The 15,574-nt window shown below is 41.6% G+C and overlaps 1 protein-coding gene across 1 annotated transcript in view; it reads left to right on the forward strand.

The window, feature by feature from the left end:
• Nucleotides 1-968: 968 nt before the first annotated feature.
• The window catches only part of AKAP10 (A-kinase anchoring protein 10), a 79,732-nt gene continuing 65,126 nt past the window's right edge, over nucleotides 969-15,574 (forward strand). The window contains exons 1-2 of the mRNA XM_058705303.1: nucleotides 969-1,225; nucleotides 11,825-11,872. Of these exons, the coding sequence (XP_058561286.1) occupies nucleotides 1,138-1,225; nucleotides 11,825-11,872 (136 nt within the window). The 5' untranslated portion in view covers nucleotides 969-1,137. The remainder of the gene's footprint in view (nucleotides 1,226-11,824; nucleotides 11,873-15,574) is intronic.

Genomic DNA, 15,574 nt, shown 5'->3' on the forward strand with positions numbered 1-15,574 from the left:
CTTTTCGGTCCTGTTTCCCCAACCATCACACGATGGACTTCACGGATTAAACAACAAAACTCAGTGAACATTTATTGAGTGCTATCTTCCAGGTTCCTTCCCCAAAAGAGGACGTACAATTATTAATCAGGCACTGAGCACACTCACCCAGTGGTGAGGGACACTGAGGGATAAAGACTTGTTTCATTTAGCTCCGCTTTTAGGGATGGATGCTGGGCCAGAAGTGGATGTGAACAAAGCTGGATGATTCACGAGTTTGCCTTGTAATTACTGGCGATGCTTTTAAGTTACCCTTTCAAACTTGAGCATTTGCAGGGATTTGGTTCTGAAAATAAGCCCACTTCTCCTTTTTTTACTGCCGAGGTCACTGTGACTGAGACAGGAGCCACACAAAGCAGGTCATGCTTCCTCTTCCCCTTTCGAGGAACCCTGACCCCTGGGAAACTACGCGACCAGGGAGGGGAGGAGGGTCCTGCTCTAGAGCAGGGCCTGGGGGTGCAGGGCGAAGCCGTTCCGACCGGCCAGTGCCTTTCAGCCTAACTGGAACCGAGAAACAGGAGGGGCTAAGCCGGAGCGTGGCAGTGCCGGCCTCGCCTCGTACAAGGGCATGCTCTGAGCGCCCACGGCCGCGCGCCCCAGACCTGAGGCGCCGCACCATCCAGCCCCGGGCTGGGGAGCGCTCCCGCTCCGGGAGGGTCAGCTTTGCGGAGACTAGGTCTGTCCCGCTCCACCCGGGGCTGCAGCCGGGCACCACCAAGCTGCGCCGGGGTACCGCCGCAGGTCCGGGCCACCGAATAGCGGAGAAAGCACACGGACAGTAACGCCGTCCGTTCCGGCCACCCCGTATCGGTGAAAGGGCACAGACCGCACGCGCGCAGGGTCACGTGGGCGGGGCGGGCGCGTGCCCCCGCATCCACGAGAGGAGGCGGGGATGGGGGCGGGGCCGACAGCGCGGCCTCCCGTGAAGCCTCGCGCGGGGAAGGACCGGAACTCCGGGCGGGCGGCTTGTTGATAATATGGCGGCAGGAGCTGCCTGGGCTTCTCGAGGAGGCGGTGGGGCCCACACCCGGAAGAAGGGTCTCTTTTCAGTCTAGTGCGGCGGCCGCTGCGGACCCGGAAGTCCGGGCCGGTTGCTGAATGAGGGGAGCCGGGCCCTCCCCGCGACAGTCCCCCCGCGCCCTCCGCCCCGACCCGGGCCCCGCCATGTCCTTCTTCCGGCGGAAAGGTAGCAGAGGGGGGCTCCGGCGGGGAGCCAGCCGGGCCTCAGGGGCGGCGGTGGGGCAGGTGGGCCTGCACGGGCTTCCTCCCGGGCGGCGGCGGGGCCCTCGGCCTCCGCGCAGACGCCCCCTGCGTGCCTCGCTTTGCTCCCGGACTCTGCAGGGAGGGAGAAGGTGGCTTCCTCGCGCGAGGTCAGGGGAATTGTCTCGCTGGTCCGAAAGTGTTTGCCGAAATTCATACAACTTAATGCCTGTTTGCGTAAAAAACAGCCTTTGCGTTTGTGTGTGTGTGTGTGTGTGTGTGTGTGTGTGTGTGTGTCTAAACTGTGAATCAAGAAAATGGAAATTCCTTTAGTACCTTGTTAAGGAAGTCTCTGACTTTTCAGAATATTGAGGGTTTTATGTGTCAAAGCAACATGTGAAAATGTTTTCTTCAACGAGTGCTGTTTTCTGGATTCCTCCTTTTTTGGGGGGGGAAGGGGATTCTGCACTTCCTAAAATAACATTACTTATTGCTAAAAGTTCCCTAATGAAAGAAACTAGTTCTTTTGATGACTTAGCAAGTCTACTAACTACTGGGACGCTCACTCTGTAAACTGCTTATATTTCTGATTTTCCGTTTTAATAGCTGCCCAGTTTTTAAGTAGAGGCAGCTTAATTTTGATCCTGGATAAAGTTGTTGTGTGTCATTAAAAATATATATGCAGAATGAACAAGTGTAGGTCATTTTGGATGATGGTGGTTCTTTGAATTCTTGTTATTTAAGAGAAAAGGTACCAGGACACACACAGAAACCAACAACAAAAAGCAACACTAAAACAGGAACGTGGGTTCATATGTCTGCTCTGCTACTGCCTGTAACCTGGGACAGAAAAGTGTTAAACCACTTTTTTCTCTTCTCTCAACTGAGAATTAGATGATTCGTAAAGGCCCCATTCAGCTATGAATTCAAGAATTCCTTTTAAGCACACGGCCGAGTTTTAGTAACTGATGTCATGGGGTGAGTGAATGAAGCTGTGATGAATGAATGCAGTGCTGAATGAAGGAAACCTGTAAAATGGTACAAGGAAGCTTTGTTGATAACATACCTTGGTATAGTTAAAAGCTCTAATTTGTTTGACAGTGTTTAGTTTTTGAAGGGGAAAGAAAGCATTCTGTGTATAATGAGGCAAATTGCATGTTGCATAATAAGACTGTTGTCTCTATTCAACATTTGAATGTCTGCTGCTTGCCAGGCACTGTGCTAGGCCTTCACAATTAAGCCCTGAACAAGACAAAGTCCCTGCACCCATGGAACTTATTGTCTGCTGGGGCAGAGGACAAGAAATTGCTCTTTCTTATGTATGTGTGTTTACAAATTGATAACATGTTACGACAGAGAGAACTGGAGAGAAGAAGCATGTTTTGGTTTGAGGATAGGGAAAGGCCTCAGCAGGTGACCTTGAAACTCAGAGCTGAGGGATCTGTAGGAGGTCACAGAGGGCAGGGAAGAACACTTTAAGCACAGGGAATAGCATGTTCAAAGGTTGTGAGTCAAGAAAGAGTCTGGTGCCCTTCAAGAAAGGAAGGAAGGCCACTGTGCCTTGGGCTTAGAGAGGTAGACAAGATTCAGAGCTTTGTAAGCCATAGTTGTTAGGTTTTATTCCAAGTGCAGAGATGATATTATTTAAACATTTTTAAAGAGGAGTGATTTGGTCTTATGTTATAAAAAGATCATTGTAGATGCTTTTTGCAGACTGAATGTGGCAAGAGTAGAAGCTGGAGATGCTTCTGTTTAGGGATCCCATCCAGTCTTTAAATACCACCTATATGCTGATGACTCCTGAAATTTACATCTCCAGCTTGAATTCTCTCTCCTGAATTAAGAATGGTATATCCCACTGTCGGTCCACTTTATACCTCTACCTAGTAGATACAGGTATATCTATTAATAGAAATGACAGACTAACACATGGATCTTTCACTTACTATATCTAAAATTTAACTCCAGATTTTTTGTCACCTCAATAAATTCCATGTCTGGCCTTTTAATTGTTCAGGCTAAAACTTGAGTATATTCTTGAGCTTCTCTTTCTCTCCTACTCTATATCTACATCAAATCTGCTAGATCTACCCCAGAACATATCCAAATTCAACCTTGTCCCATTATCCCTGATCCCTGGTCTAGGCAGTCATCTCTGTTTAGATTGGGCAGTTAAGGAAGTCCTTAACATCTTCAAGGATGCCATTCAAATTTCAGCTTAAATGTTAAGAGGAAGCCGGTTTTATGAAAATCAAGAACGGAATTATTTTTCTGTAGGTTTCAATTTGGTTTCCCTTCCCTCCTTGACCCCTATGGTATATTTTCAAATTGCATTATGCCACATCTCTTTTCAAATTTTTCCTGTGACTTCCTGTACATGGCCCTCCTTTATTGAGGTCCCATTTCCTCTCTGTGTTCATCTCCTGCTTTCCTTTTTCATCACTGTTCCATTTATATTGACCTCTTTGTTGTAAAATACATTCCCACCCCAGGGCCTTTGCACTTACATTTTCTCTCTGTCTGGAAACCCCTTCCCACAGATACCCACTATTTGTTCCCTCGTTTCCTTCAGGTTTTTGATCATTTGGCATCTTAGTGAAGTTTTCTCTGTCCATCCTGCTTTTAACATTGCAGCCCCCAGCCCCTGCACTCCTATCCCCTTGCCCTACTTTCTCTACAGCATTTATCACCATCTGCTTTACTATGTGTTTTATGAAGATGGAAGCTGAGTTTTGTTCGTGGTTGTATTCCCAGGTTTAGGTCCAGTGCCTGGGATATAGTTAGGATTTTAGTAAATATTTGTTGAATAAGTGAATAAAACAAAAGAAAAATATCAGCTAGTAAAAAGTGCTGTGCTGGGAATTTAAACTGATGTGGGAGTAGATCACAGGATGACAATTTGTGTTCAGATAATAAAGGAAGGCTTGTCTGGGAAGATGGTATTTAGATTGAGATCTAAATGAGGAGAGAGAGCCAGCCTCACAAAAGATGAAAGGGACTGCATTGTAGCCGGAGAAAACTGGAAGCACAAATGTCCTGAGGCAGGCATGAACTGGCTGTGTTTAAGGAACCAGAAAAAGGCTGGAACTTACTGGGAATGGGATATGTTTTGGAGATGGAGCTGACATGACTTGGAGTGAGTGGAATTGTCTTTTGGCACTTGTGAGTTGGTGACAACTCTCAGACATCCATGGGGTATGTTGAGGAGGTAGTGGGATGTACGGTTCTGTAGAGAATACCTGTAATACGTGAATTAGTTACGTTGAGAGGCTATAACAGAGACACTGAAGTGTAATGGCTCAGACAAGAGAGATTTTTATTACTCTCTTGAGTGTAATGGTCATTGGGTGGCTTTGCTTCACAGTCATTCAGGGATCATTTTCTTCCCTTTTTTTTTTTTTTAATTTTTTTTTTCAACGTTTTTTATTTATTTTTGGGACAGAGAGAGACAGAGCATGAACGGGGGAGGGGCAGAGAGAGAGGGAGACACAGAATCGGAAACAGGCTCCAGGCTCCGAGCCATCAGCCCAGAGCCTGACGCGGGGCTCGAACTCACGGACCGCGAGATCGTGACCTGGCTGAAGTCGGACGCTTAACCGACTGCGCCACCCAGGCGCCCCTCTTCCCATTTTTTTTTTTTACAGCTCTTTCCCTTAGGGTATGGTCTCTTCTATCAAAGCCATGTCATAGCCCCTTCTGTCTGTCCTCAGTCTTCTGACCCGTGGTAAGGAGGAAGGAGCAGCTTTAGCCAGAAAGTGGCACATAGCCATTTCTATTCATATTCTATTGGTGAGAATTTAGTCATATTGTCAGAGCTAACTGCAGAGGCTCCTAGGAAATGTAAAGTAACTAGCCAGTTATGTGCTAGGTTACAGCCCTCTTGCCAAGAAGAGGAGTGACCATGATAGCATTTCCTGCCATACTGTAGACAAGAAGGGAGCCTAGGTGAGAGCTCTGGAGTTAATCCAGCTTTTAGAAGTGAAATTGAGAGGGGCGCCTGGGTGACTCAGTCGGTTGGGCATCCAACTTCAGCTCAGGTCATGATCTCACAGTTTGTGGGTTTGAGCCCGTGTCGGGCTCTGTGCTGACAGCTCGGAGCCTGAAACCTGCTTCGGATTCTGTGTGTCCCTCTCTCTCTGCCTTTCCTCTGCTTGCTTTCTCTCTCTCAAAATAAATAAACATTAAAAAGTTCTAAAAATGTTTAAAAAAGTGAAATTGAGGAACATGAGCCATTGACAAAGGAGAATCCAAAACAAAATGCCAGTCATATAGGAGTGCGATGCCATGGAAGCTAAAAGAAGATAATGTTTCAAAAAGAAGGGAGTATTGTGTTGAATGTCACTTGCAAGATCAAGATAGAAATAGCTACTCATTTTGTTAATGTGGAAGTAATTGGTCACTTTAAGAGTAGTATCAGTGGAATGGGTTGAGGGGAGAATGTGAAGTGTGGAAAGTAGCAAGAGGAAAACTAAAAAACACCTTTTCCAAGAAACTTTGCAGTGAAAAGGAACTAAAAGGGGCTTTTGGGTTAAGGGATTTTTTTTTTTTTTTTTTAAGATAAAAGATGTCAGAGCACGTTTGTATGCTGATAGGAATGATCTGGTAGAGAGGAGAAAATGATAGAGAAGAGAGGTGTTAATTTGTGGGAGTAAAGTTCTTGGGAAGTCCTAAGGGATAAGATTAAAGCCTGACTATACCAAGATTTGGTTAGGGTACACTGCTGTTGGGAATTGCAATTGTAGGACCACTTGTATAAAGGTCAAAAACTTTCAAACAATGCTTTATATGGTTTATGGATACATAAATGTATTTAAAGAGTAAAAATATGGTTGGAAACAATAAATGTTCAATTTATGAAATTATTTCCATAGGGAGAGGGGGAATGAGGTCAGGGAGAGACTTCAGTTGCACCTGCATGTTTTATTTCTTTTGAAAATTTTTCTGAAGCGAGTACAGCATAATGTTAAGATTTGAGAAGACTGAGTGTTGCTCAAACCTGAGTGTTATTCAAATTCTAGTATTGTCTCTGTTTTAGATGTTTCATGAAAAGAATATATAGAAACAAAAAGCATAGTCAAAATAAGGTGGCTGAAATAAACCTACAAAGATCAGTAGTCACGATAAATGTAAATAGACCAAATTCTAGCAAAAAGCTATATAGCTAAAAGATAAAGCAATTGGATAATAAACCAAAATCCAACCATAAACTCTTTACTGGAAACACAACTAAAGCATAAGAACATAGAAAAATTGAAAATAAATGGAAAGAAAAAGCAGACAGATGTTAACCAGAAGAAAGCTGTGTGCAGATGGCATACTTTAAAGCACAAAACATTATTAGGGCTAAAAAGGTCACTACATTATAGGATGAACACAGTACTAGGAAAATAAAATTCTGAACTGCTTTGTACCTATTATCAGTCTCAAAATACAGAAAGTAAAATATAGAAAATTACCAAGAGAAATCAACAAATTAATAGTCCTGAAGTTTTAAGAATGGTCTTCTTTATAAATCAAGAGTAGTAATCACAATAAAAAGAAATGGGCTGCCCCAGACGGTGAAGAAATGGTGATTTATAGACTGGATTCCTGCTGTGTACTACTTAAATAAAAATAGGATCATGAGAAGGTTAAAAGTAAAAGGATGGGAAAATATATTAGAGGTATAAGACAAAAAGAAAGCTAATACAGTTTTCACAGGAACACATACACAAAAAAAGAAGGGAAATTTAAGTTTTGGGGAAGAGGGGAACAAAGGAATTCTAATTCCCAGATAACATGTTTACCTACATAGAAAATTGAAGAAAATCTACACACATACTGTTAGAACTCATAAAAGAGTTTGGCTGGGTTTTTAAAATATATGCATTTATATGTAAGTATTCAAAATTCACTTGTATCACTGCATGCCAGTAAAAACAAAAGACTGAAATCTTTATGGAGTTTACAAAACCCAATTGGACAAGAATGGAGACCTAAATAAATGGAGAGGTATACTATGTTCATGGATAGAAATACAGTACTGGAAAGATGTGAACTCTCCCAAGTTAATCATTAAGTAAGTCAGTGCTGCTTTAAAAACTCTCATGGAGGTTTTAGGATCAAAACAAGTTAACCCTGTAATTAATATGGCAGATAGTTTCAAGAGAGAATAAGGTAGAGGACTTGGCCTTGCCAAAGTCTGATTATATGGTTAGGTAACTAAGACAATAGAATTAAATGCTCAGAAACAGACCCATGTATGTATGGGAACTTAGTATACAAAGAATTTCTGTTCGTTTGGGAAAGGTTGGACTAATCAGTAAATGATGCTCATTATTCCTCTGGGAAAAGACAGTATTTTTCTACCTCCTATCATACACATCAGGGGTCAGCAAACTTTCTATAAAAGACCAGATGGTAAATATATTTGTTAGGCTTTGCAGGCCATAGAGTCTCTTGTCTCATTCTTTCCTATCCTTGTAGCCATAGATAGTATGTAAATAAATGGACATGGCTATGCTAAAATAAAACTTTATATAAAAACCTAGGGGTGGGCCTGATTTGGCTCATGGGCTGTAGTTTCCCAGTCTCTGATAAATAAATTCCAGGTGGATAAGAACCCAGAACTTTAAAAAGCAAAACTTGAAACCATAGGAGAAAATATAGGGGGGAAATCTGATTTTGGGGTAGGAAAAGATACCTTTTTTTTTTTAATTTTTTAATGTTTTTTTATTTATTTTTGAGACAGAGACAGAGCATGAACAGGGGAGGGTCAGAGAGAGAGGAAGACACAGAATCCGAAGCAGGCTCCTGGCTCTGAGCTGTCAGCACAGAGCCCGACATGGGGCTTGAACTCATGACTGTGATATCATGACCTGAGCCAAAGTCGGACGCTCAACCGACTGAGCCACCCAGGTGCCCCAGGAAAAGATATCTTAAAAAATAAGACAGGAAAATACAGTCCACATAATGAAAATTTAGCTAATTAAAGTTTAAAACTTCCATGCAATAACGTTTTATTTATTTATTTTTTACTTAAGTAAATCTCTACACTCAACATGGGACTCAAACTCATGGTCCTGAGATAAAGATCATGTTCTTTCCACTGAGCCAGCCAGGCGCCCAAAGCTTCCATACAGTAAAATATACATAAGGTATTTGCAACATAAATGATTAGTATCCAGAATACTATGGCATTCCTACCAATAAGTAAAGGATGAAGGACATGAATAGGCAGCCCATAAAAGAGGAAACCTAAACAGCCAATAAACATGAAAGGTATCCCCTCAAAGGAAATCAAGGAAGTGAGTTCAAAACACCATCAAGTGACATTTGAAAAATTTATATAGCCACTTTCATTAAAAATACCCATCATTGGTTACCTAACAGTTCCATTTCTAGGGTTTTATCCTAGAGAAATTCTTACCTATATACGTTGGAAGACACATACTAGATTGTTGATCACATCAATGTTTGTGATCATGAAAACTAGGGATGGGGCGCCTGGGTGGCGCAGTCGGTTAAGCGTCCGACTTCAGCCAGGTCACGATCTCGCGGTCCGTGAGTTCGAGCCCCGCGTCGGGCTCTGGGCCGATGGCTCGGAGCCTGGAGCCTGTTTCCGATTCTGTGTCTCCCTCTCTCTCTGCCCCTCCCCCATTCATGCTCCGTCTCTCTCTGTCCCAAAAATAAATAAAAAACGTTGGAAAAAAAAATTAAAAAAAAAAAAAAAAAAAGAAAACTAGGGAATAAAACTTAAATGTTTATTAACAGGAAAATGGGTAAATAAAAGTGCATTTTAGGAATGAAGCAGCTAAAGTGAATGAACTAGAGCTACATGAATCTACTAGAATTGCATCAGTATGGACAAAAGTGAAATTATGGAATGGATACAAGTGTCAGATATGTATAGAAAAATACTATTTATGTACTTTTAATTTTTTTAAGTTTATTTATTTTAAGAGAGACAGTGTGAGTGGGGAAGGCGCAGAGAGCAAGGGAGAGAGAGAATCCCAAGCAGGCTCTGAACTGTCAGCACAGAGCCCAGTGCAGGGCTTGAACTCATGAAATCGTGAGATCGTGAGATCATGGCCTGAGCTGAAACCCAATGTCAGGTGCTTAACCGACTGAGCCACCCAGGTGCCCCTATGCAATTTTTAAAGATGTACAGAATAATAGCATTTTTAAAAGTCATTTGTAGGAATAGTCTAAAAACATACAGGGCAGTAAACATCCAATTCAGGACCAATTTATCTCCGGGAAGGGAAGAAGGGCAATGGGATCAGGTAGTGGTTCATAGGATCCTTTAACTATATGTATAATATTTCAGGGGAGGGAATAGGTAAGTCAGACCTCTAATATTTGGCGAAGGTGGATTGTGTGTGTACTTTTATGTTTGAAATATTAACTAGGAGATTTGATTTGTAAGATGAGAATGTATTGAGGGTGACGGAAGTGGAACTGTGAAGCTATATTTTGGTGGTAAAGTCAGTCGGTCTTAGAAGTGGTTTGGGTGTAGGAGGCAAGAGAGAGGCATGTTAAGAATGACTTCCAGGTTTTCGGCCCGAGAAACTGGGGTGATCGTGTCATTCATGAGAGAAAAGACTGAGGTAGAATAGGTTTGGGAAAAGATAGTATGTTCCGTTTTGGACTAGTGTTATTATGGAAGATGATAGGGAGATGGTTAAATTTAAGGTCAAAAAGGACTTAAACTAGAAATAGAAATAGAGGATTCACAACTTACGTTTGGTATTGAAAGCCTTAAGAATGGGTAAGCTCAGCCAGGAAATATGTGTATGTGTATGTAGTGAAAAGAAAAGGTGCTCAGACCCTTTCCCTGAGAAACTCCCAGTGGGCACTTGGAGAAGTTGGCAAGGCGGTCAACTGAGAAGGAGCAGCTGGAAAACCGGGAGAGTGGAGTGCTGTGGAAGCCAAGACAAGTTCACGTTTCAAGTGGGAGATGTAGTCAGTTGGCAAACGCCGCGGTGAGGGCTGCAACCCAGTCCCTTCTACTGCATTTCCTTGTTTGATCTTCCTAAGAGTAGTGATCAGTACCTGCAATGATCTTATATTTGTCCGTGTTGGTCTCCACATTCATGCATGTAGACTTCTTGAAGGCAGGACTGCTCTTTTCTGAGCCAGGAGAGTATCTAGCACATTCGAGGCACTCAAATAACTTGTTGACGGATTGATTTATCAGATACCGCGAGAGCTAGTTATTTCCTGCTACTGGTGTTTAATGTTTTTTTTTTTAATTAAAAAAAAAATTTTTTTTTTTTTTAACGTTTATTTATTTTTGAGACAGAGAGACAGAGCATGAACGGGGGAGGGCCAGAGAGAGGGAGACCCAGAATCTGAAACAGGCTCCAGGCTCTGAGCTGTCAGCACAGAGCCGGATGCGGGGCTCGAACTCACGGACCGTGAGATCATGACCTGAGCCGAAGTCGGCCGCTTAACCGACTGAGCCACCCAGGCGCCCTGAGGTGTTTAATGTTTAAGGGCACGAGTAGAGAGATGGTCACATTTTGAGATTTCTTATTTTGATTGGCTTTTCGTGGTGAGGTTAAAGAAAATTTAATGTTGAAAAAAAATACAAGAAAACTAAGTTAGGTTAAAAATAGTCTTAGGTTAGATCCTGTAAGAGTTCACGCTTTGCTTAAGCTGCCATGTACCTTCCTTTCTTGGATATTATATTACTAGCATACTTGCAGTACAATTTCTACTGTTTTGTGTAATGGAGAAGAAACTATATAGCTTTTTAAGAGAAATTGTTGGGCCTTGATTGAGTTTTAGAAGTTTAGAATGTAAGTTTAGAATGTTTGTATTGGATACTGTGAGGGTAATACACAAGAAGTAAGATAGGAGATACAAAGAACTCTTTTCCTCAGGATGTATCTAGTAGTGGGCATCTTTTAATAATATTAGTTAACATCCTAAATTTACTGTGTGCCTGTTACTCTCCTACACCCTTTACAAATATTTATTTTTTTCACCCATGACCCTCTAAGATAGGTGTTATTACTGACCTAATTTAAAAAATTTTTTTTTTTTTAACATTTATTTATTTTTGAGACAGAGAGAGACAGAGCATGAACGGGGGAGGGGCAGAGAGAGAGGGAGACACAGAATCGGAAGCAGGCTCCAGGCTCTGAGCCATCAGCCCAGAGCCCGACGCCGGGCTCGACCTCACAGGCCGCGAGATCGTGACCTGAGCCGAAGTCGGACGCTCAACCGACTGAGCCACCCAGGCGCCCCTGACCTAATTTTATACATCAAGGAAATTGAGACCCAGAGAAGTAACTTGTCCAGGATCACATGGCTGTGTAATCAGTGGCAAGCTAGAATTTGAACCCAGGTGTTCTGCATTGTCTCTCCGTAAGCACACTCAGTGCTTGTGCTCTTGAATGAATGATGTTCAAAGGTCACTTCCTTAGAGAAACTTCCCCCCGACAATTGTCCTGCCCTGTCTCCCTCCCAAGGCACTGATTCTATTATTGTACAACTTTGAATATTCATCTGTTAGAATAAAGCTTGTCTGATTTTGACAGCATGTAGAATGGATCTTTTCGACTGTAAAAGTTGCTCATGATGCTCTTTTGTCTTCTAGTGAAAGGCAAAGAACAAGAGAAGACCTCAGATGGCAAGTCAGTTAAAGGTGAGTTCCACGTCATTCCATTGTATTAAAAAGTGGTGTGTTCCGCATTTATAGGCTATTGAATCCTGGTATCTTCCCCCTTCTTTTGCCATTATTCGTCTCTGTCTTCTTTTATAATTAGGGTTGTGACTTATTTCCTTGTTCAGCCTATATACTTCCTAGCACATGATAGGCTTTTTACTAAGCGCTCGTTGGCTGTCCTAGTGATACAGTAAACCAGTCCTTATTAATCGCCCATTTGATTGTTCCTAAAAGCAATTAGTTGTCTTTCTATTAAAAAAACAAAAAGCGAAAAATACTCTGAACCGAGCTGACAGCTAAGTGAAAGAACTACCACTTCTAAGGCTTGGTTTTCCAGAAGTGTGGATGATCACAGCTTTAACTTCTCTGTTACTTTGGATGAATGGTCTTAAAATTTATTCAGAGTACTTTATTGTAGTCAATATATTGCCCTTATTTATAGGTTAGAGCATGCTTTTTTTCGGTTGTGATCCCTACTATAGTTTTGACTGATTTCATCATGTCCATGTACAAAGATTGGAATGGAAGATTATGATGGAAATTGTTTCTATAGCTGTTACATGTAAGTTTCTTAAAGGAAATTTATTTACATGAAATCTGTAGATTGCTGCTTAGATTTTTCTTTCAAATGTTTGTTATGTAGCTAGCAGTGAGTATTAACTGTATATGATCAATTTGCCAGAGAGACTGATTATAACTTAAGAGATTTATAAAATTAGGGAAAAACTAGGGTAGCTTGCAGTCTTATTTTCTGCTTATTTCTGATAATTTAAAGCCAGTTGGATTCCACATTGGTTCATACTGCCCTCCTCAAGCAAAATTTGATTGGCTTCAAGCCCTTAGCAAGCAGCGTGTGTGAAGACAAGATCTGATTGTAGAAGGAACAGACTTTGATGTCTCAGGCACACAGATCTTCTACTCTAAACTCTGCTACTAACAGTATGACCTTGGGAAGTGACGTAACCTTTTTCGGTTCTTCGTTGCAGAATGAGAGAACTGGCCTGCCTCACTTTCTAAGTCTATATGAGGCTAAAAAGTTCCATGTTCATACTCTGTGACAATATATAATCTGTGCTTACCTGACTTACCTTGGAATAATACAGAAGCAAGACGGGAAACAGGCCCTCACGAAGTTAGCAGTCTGATTAGAACTTAGATGCAGAATAGTAGCAAATACCCCAACATACTAATAACTACCATTTCTTGAGCACCTGTTCTCTTCTAGGCATTAGCCAAAAAACTGCGGCTGTAACAGTGAACAAAAAGGACTTGGATCCTGTAGTCCTTGAACTTATAGATTGGTAGGGGAGACGCATGTTAATCAGGTGATTCCACAGATGGCATGGGCTAGAATCTGTAGTGATGGAAATGAAGTGATCTGGATAGAGCAGTTTAGAGCTAAAATGGATAGAACTTGGTTACTGAATAAATATGAGATGTAAGGGAAAGGGAGGTTTAAGGTTGACACCTACTTTTCTGGTTTGCCCAACAGTGAGACTGGTGGAGAACCAGGTCGGGAAATTATATGTTCAGTTTCGGCATGTTGGGTGGGAGATACTTGGGAGACATTTACATATATTTTATGCACACAGTAATTCTAGAGTCTGAGTTTCCATCCAGAGGTGAAAGTGATTTTCTAGAGTCTGGCAGACCAAAGTTGAAATCCTGCATGTTGAAACAAATGACTCTTTACCATCTCGTTGGCTTCTGGCAAAGTATTTAACTTTTGTCTGTGTCCACATCTCCAAAATGGGGAAAATACTGGTCCTGCAAAATTGTTGTGAGAAATAATGAAATAACGTACCCCCAGAAACGTCTGTGAAGCAACCCGTACTGCATTGGTAGCTCTTGTTTTCTAGTTTTAGCAGGAGAGGCCCTCAATATGTTGACTTCGTTAAATGAAGTGCTGTGAGGAGTTCAGAGGAATTTGAGATCAGCAAACGGTTTCTGAAGTGTAGGGAAGACTATGGAAATGGGACTTAACGTATCTAAAAGTTGAAGAAGAAGGATTTGAATGAAAGAGACGATTTTGTCTCTTTCTCCTACCATCGCAGCTTCTTGTTTCTTTGGGTATATATTGGGCAGAGGGACCTTCATTCAGACAAGTAAAGATATTTTTACAGAAGAGTGATATCCATTATGAGGGTCATAAAGACCAGAAAAGAGAGTTGAGACAGAAAAATAGGGAGCCTGCAGGCTATTGAACAGGATGTTGATGCTTTACATACAGTATTTATGAAAGGTTAGTCTGAAAGCGTTCTGTAGGATGGAGATCCTAGAAGTTCTTTTACTGTAATGCAGAAAGGCCCATATTAAAGATGTGGTGTTGATAATAAACAGACAAGTAGATGTTTAAAGATCTTGAAGGAAAAGTCAACAGATCTTGGCAGGCAAACACATAGAGCGAAAAAGAATGGGTCCAAGATTTTGAGCTTTGGAGACTTGCAGATTGAACAGAGACAGGGAAATTGAGTAGGAGATTTAGTTTGGAAGAAGATGCAGGAAGTTTGATATTTGGACAAATTGGTCTTGATATGGTAAAGTCGAAGTGAGAATAGCTAGTAGTAAGTTATTACAGATACAGGATCAAAGCCCAGATCAAAGGACAGGTCTCAGATACAGGTCAGGGGTTCTCAACCGGGGTTCTGGTTCCACACAGGTACAATCTAGGAGCTGTTGCTGGAGGTCCAGGGCATGAGTGAGACTCTCCCCTTGAATCCGCCAGTTACTAGTAACTCTCTTTTTAAATCTCTTTTAGATATCTATTTAGGCTTTAGATACTTATTTTATTTAGAGATTTGTTTTACAGGTGTATCAGGGTCCTCACTTAAGTTTATATTGGGGGGGAAAAAAGAGCGTGTTTACGGTTTAAAAAAAATGTTTGAAAAAGATTGCTGTAGCCATAATTTGAGGTTTGAGAATAAATGTTGTTTCTAGCAGGAAGAATAGAAGAACAGAGAACCTCAGGAAGAGGGGGTCCTGAGGAGTCATGGAAGGAGATCATATCTGACACAGTGGACTAATAAATGTGTTCTAAGGGCTTGAAAGGGAGGCACAGATAAAAAAGATATTTTCTGTAGAAAAGTAAATTAAGGAGCACGTAGTACCATGGAAACCAAAGGAAGGTGGACTATCTGGAAGCAACATCTAAAATAAGGGGCGCCTGATGGCTCAGTCGGTTAAGCGTCCGACATCGGCTCAAGTCATGATTTCACCGTTTGTGAGTTCGAGCTCTGCGTCAGGCTCTGTGCTGACAGCTCAGAGCCTGGAGCCTGCTTCAGATTCTGTGTCTCTCTCTGTCTCTGCTCCTCCCCTGCTTATGCTCCGTCTCTCTCTCTCTCTCTCTCTCTCTCTCTCTGTCTCTCTCTTCCTCAGAAATAAAATAAACATTAAAAAATAATAAGTCAATGGTTCTAATAAGAAAGAGGAGAAATAAATTAATAGCATTTTGTATCATTATATACATCTGATAAGGAAACCATTAATCTTACCCGTTCTTACAGAATGTTATTTGTAGTTTGTTATCTATACAAAAAACGATTATTGTTTATAAAGTTGCTAAAATGATTTTGCTCTCTTTAATTTATCGTGAAAGCAAAACAAAAAACAAGACTTGATTCTAAAACTGAAAAAAATCTCTTGAGGACAACTCCATTTTGTAATTCTCCCAACTCTTGTTGA

Source organism: Neofelis nebulosa, chromosome 16, assembly GCF_028018385.1.
Source record: "Neofelis nebulosa isolate mNeoNeb1 chromosome 16, mNeoNeb1.pri, whole genome shotgun sequence".
In the NCBI taxonomy this organism is placed as follows: domain Eukaryota; kingdom Metazoa; phylum Chordata; class Mammalia; order Carnivora; family Felidae; genus Neofelis; species Neofelis nebulosa.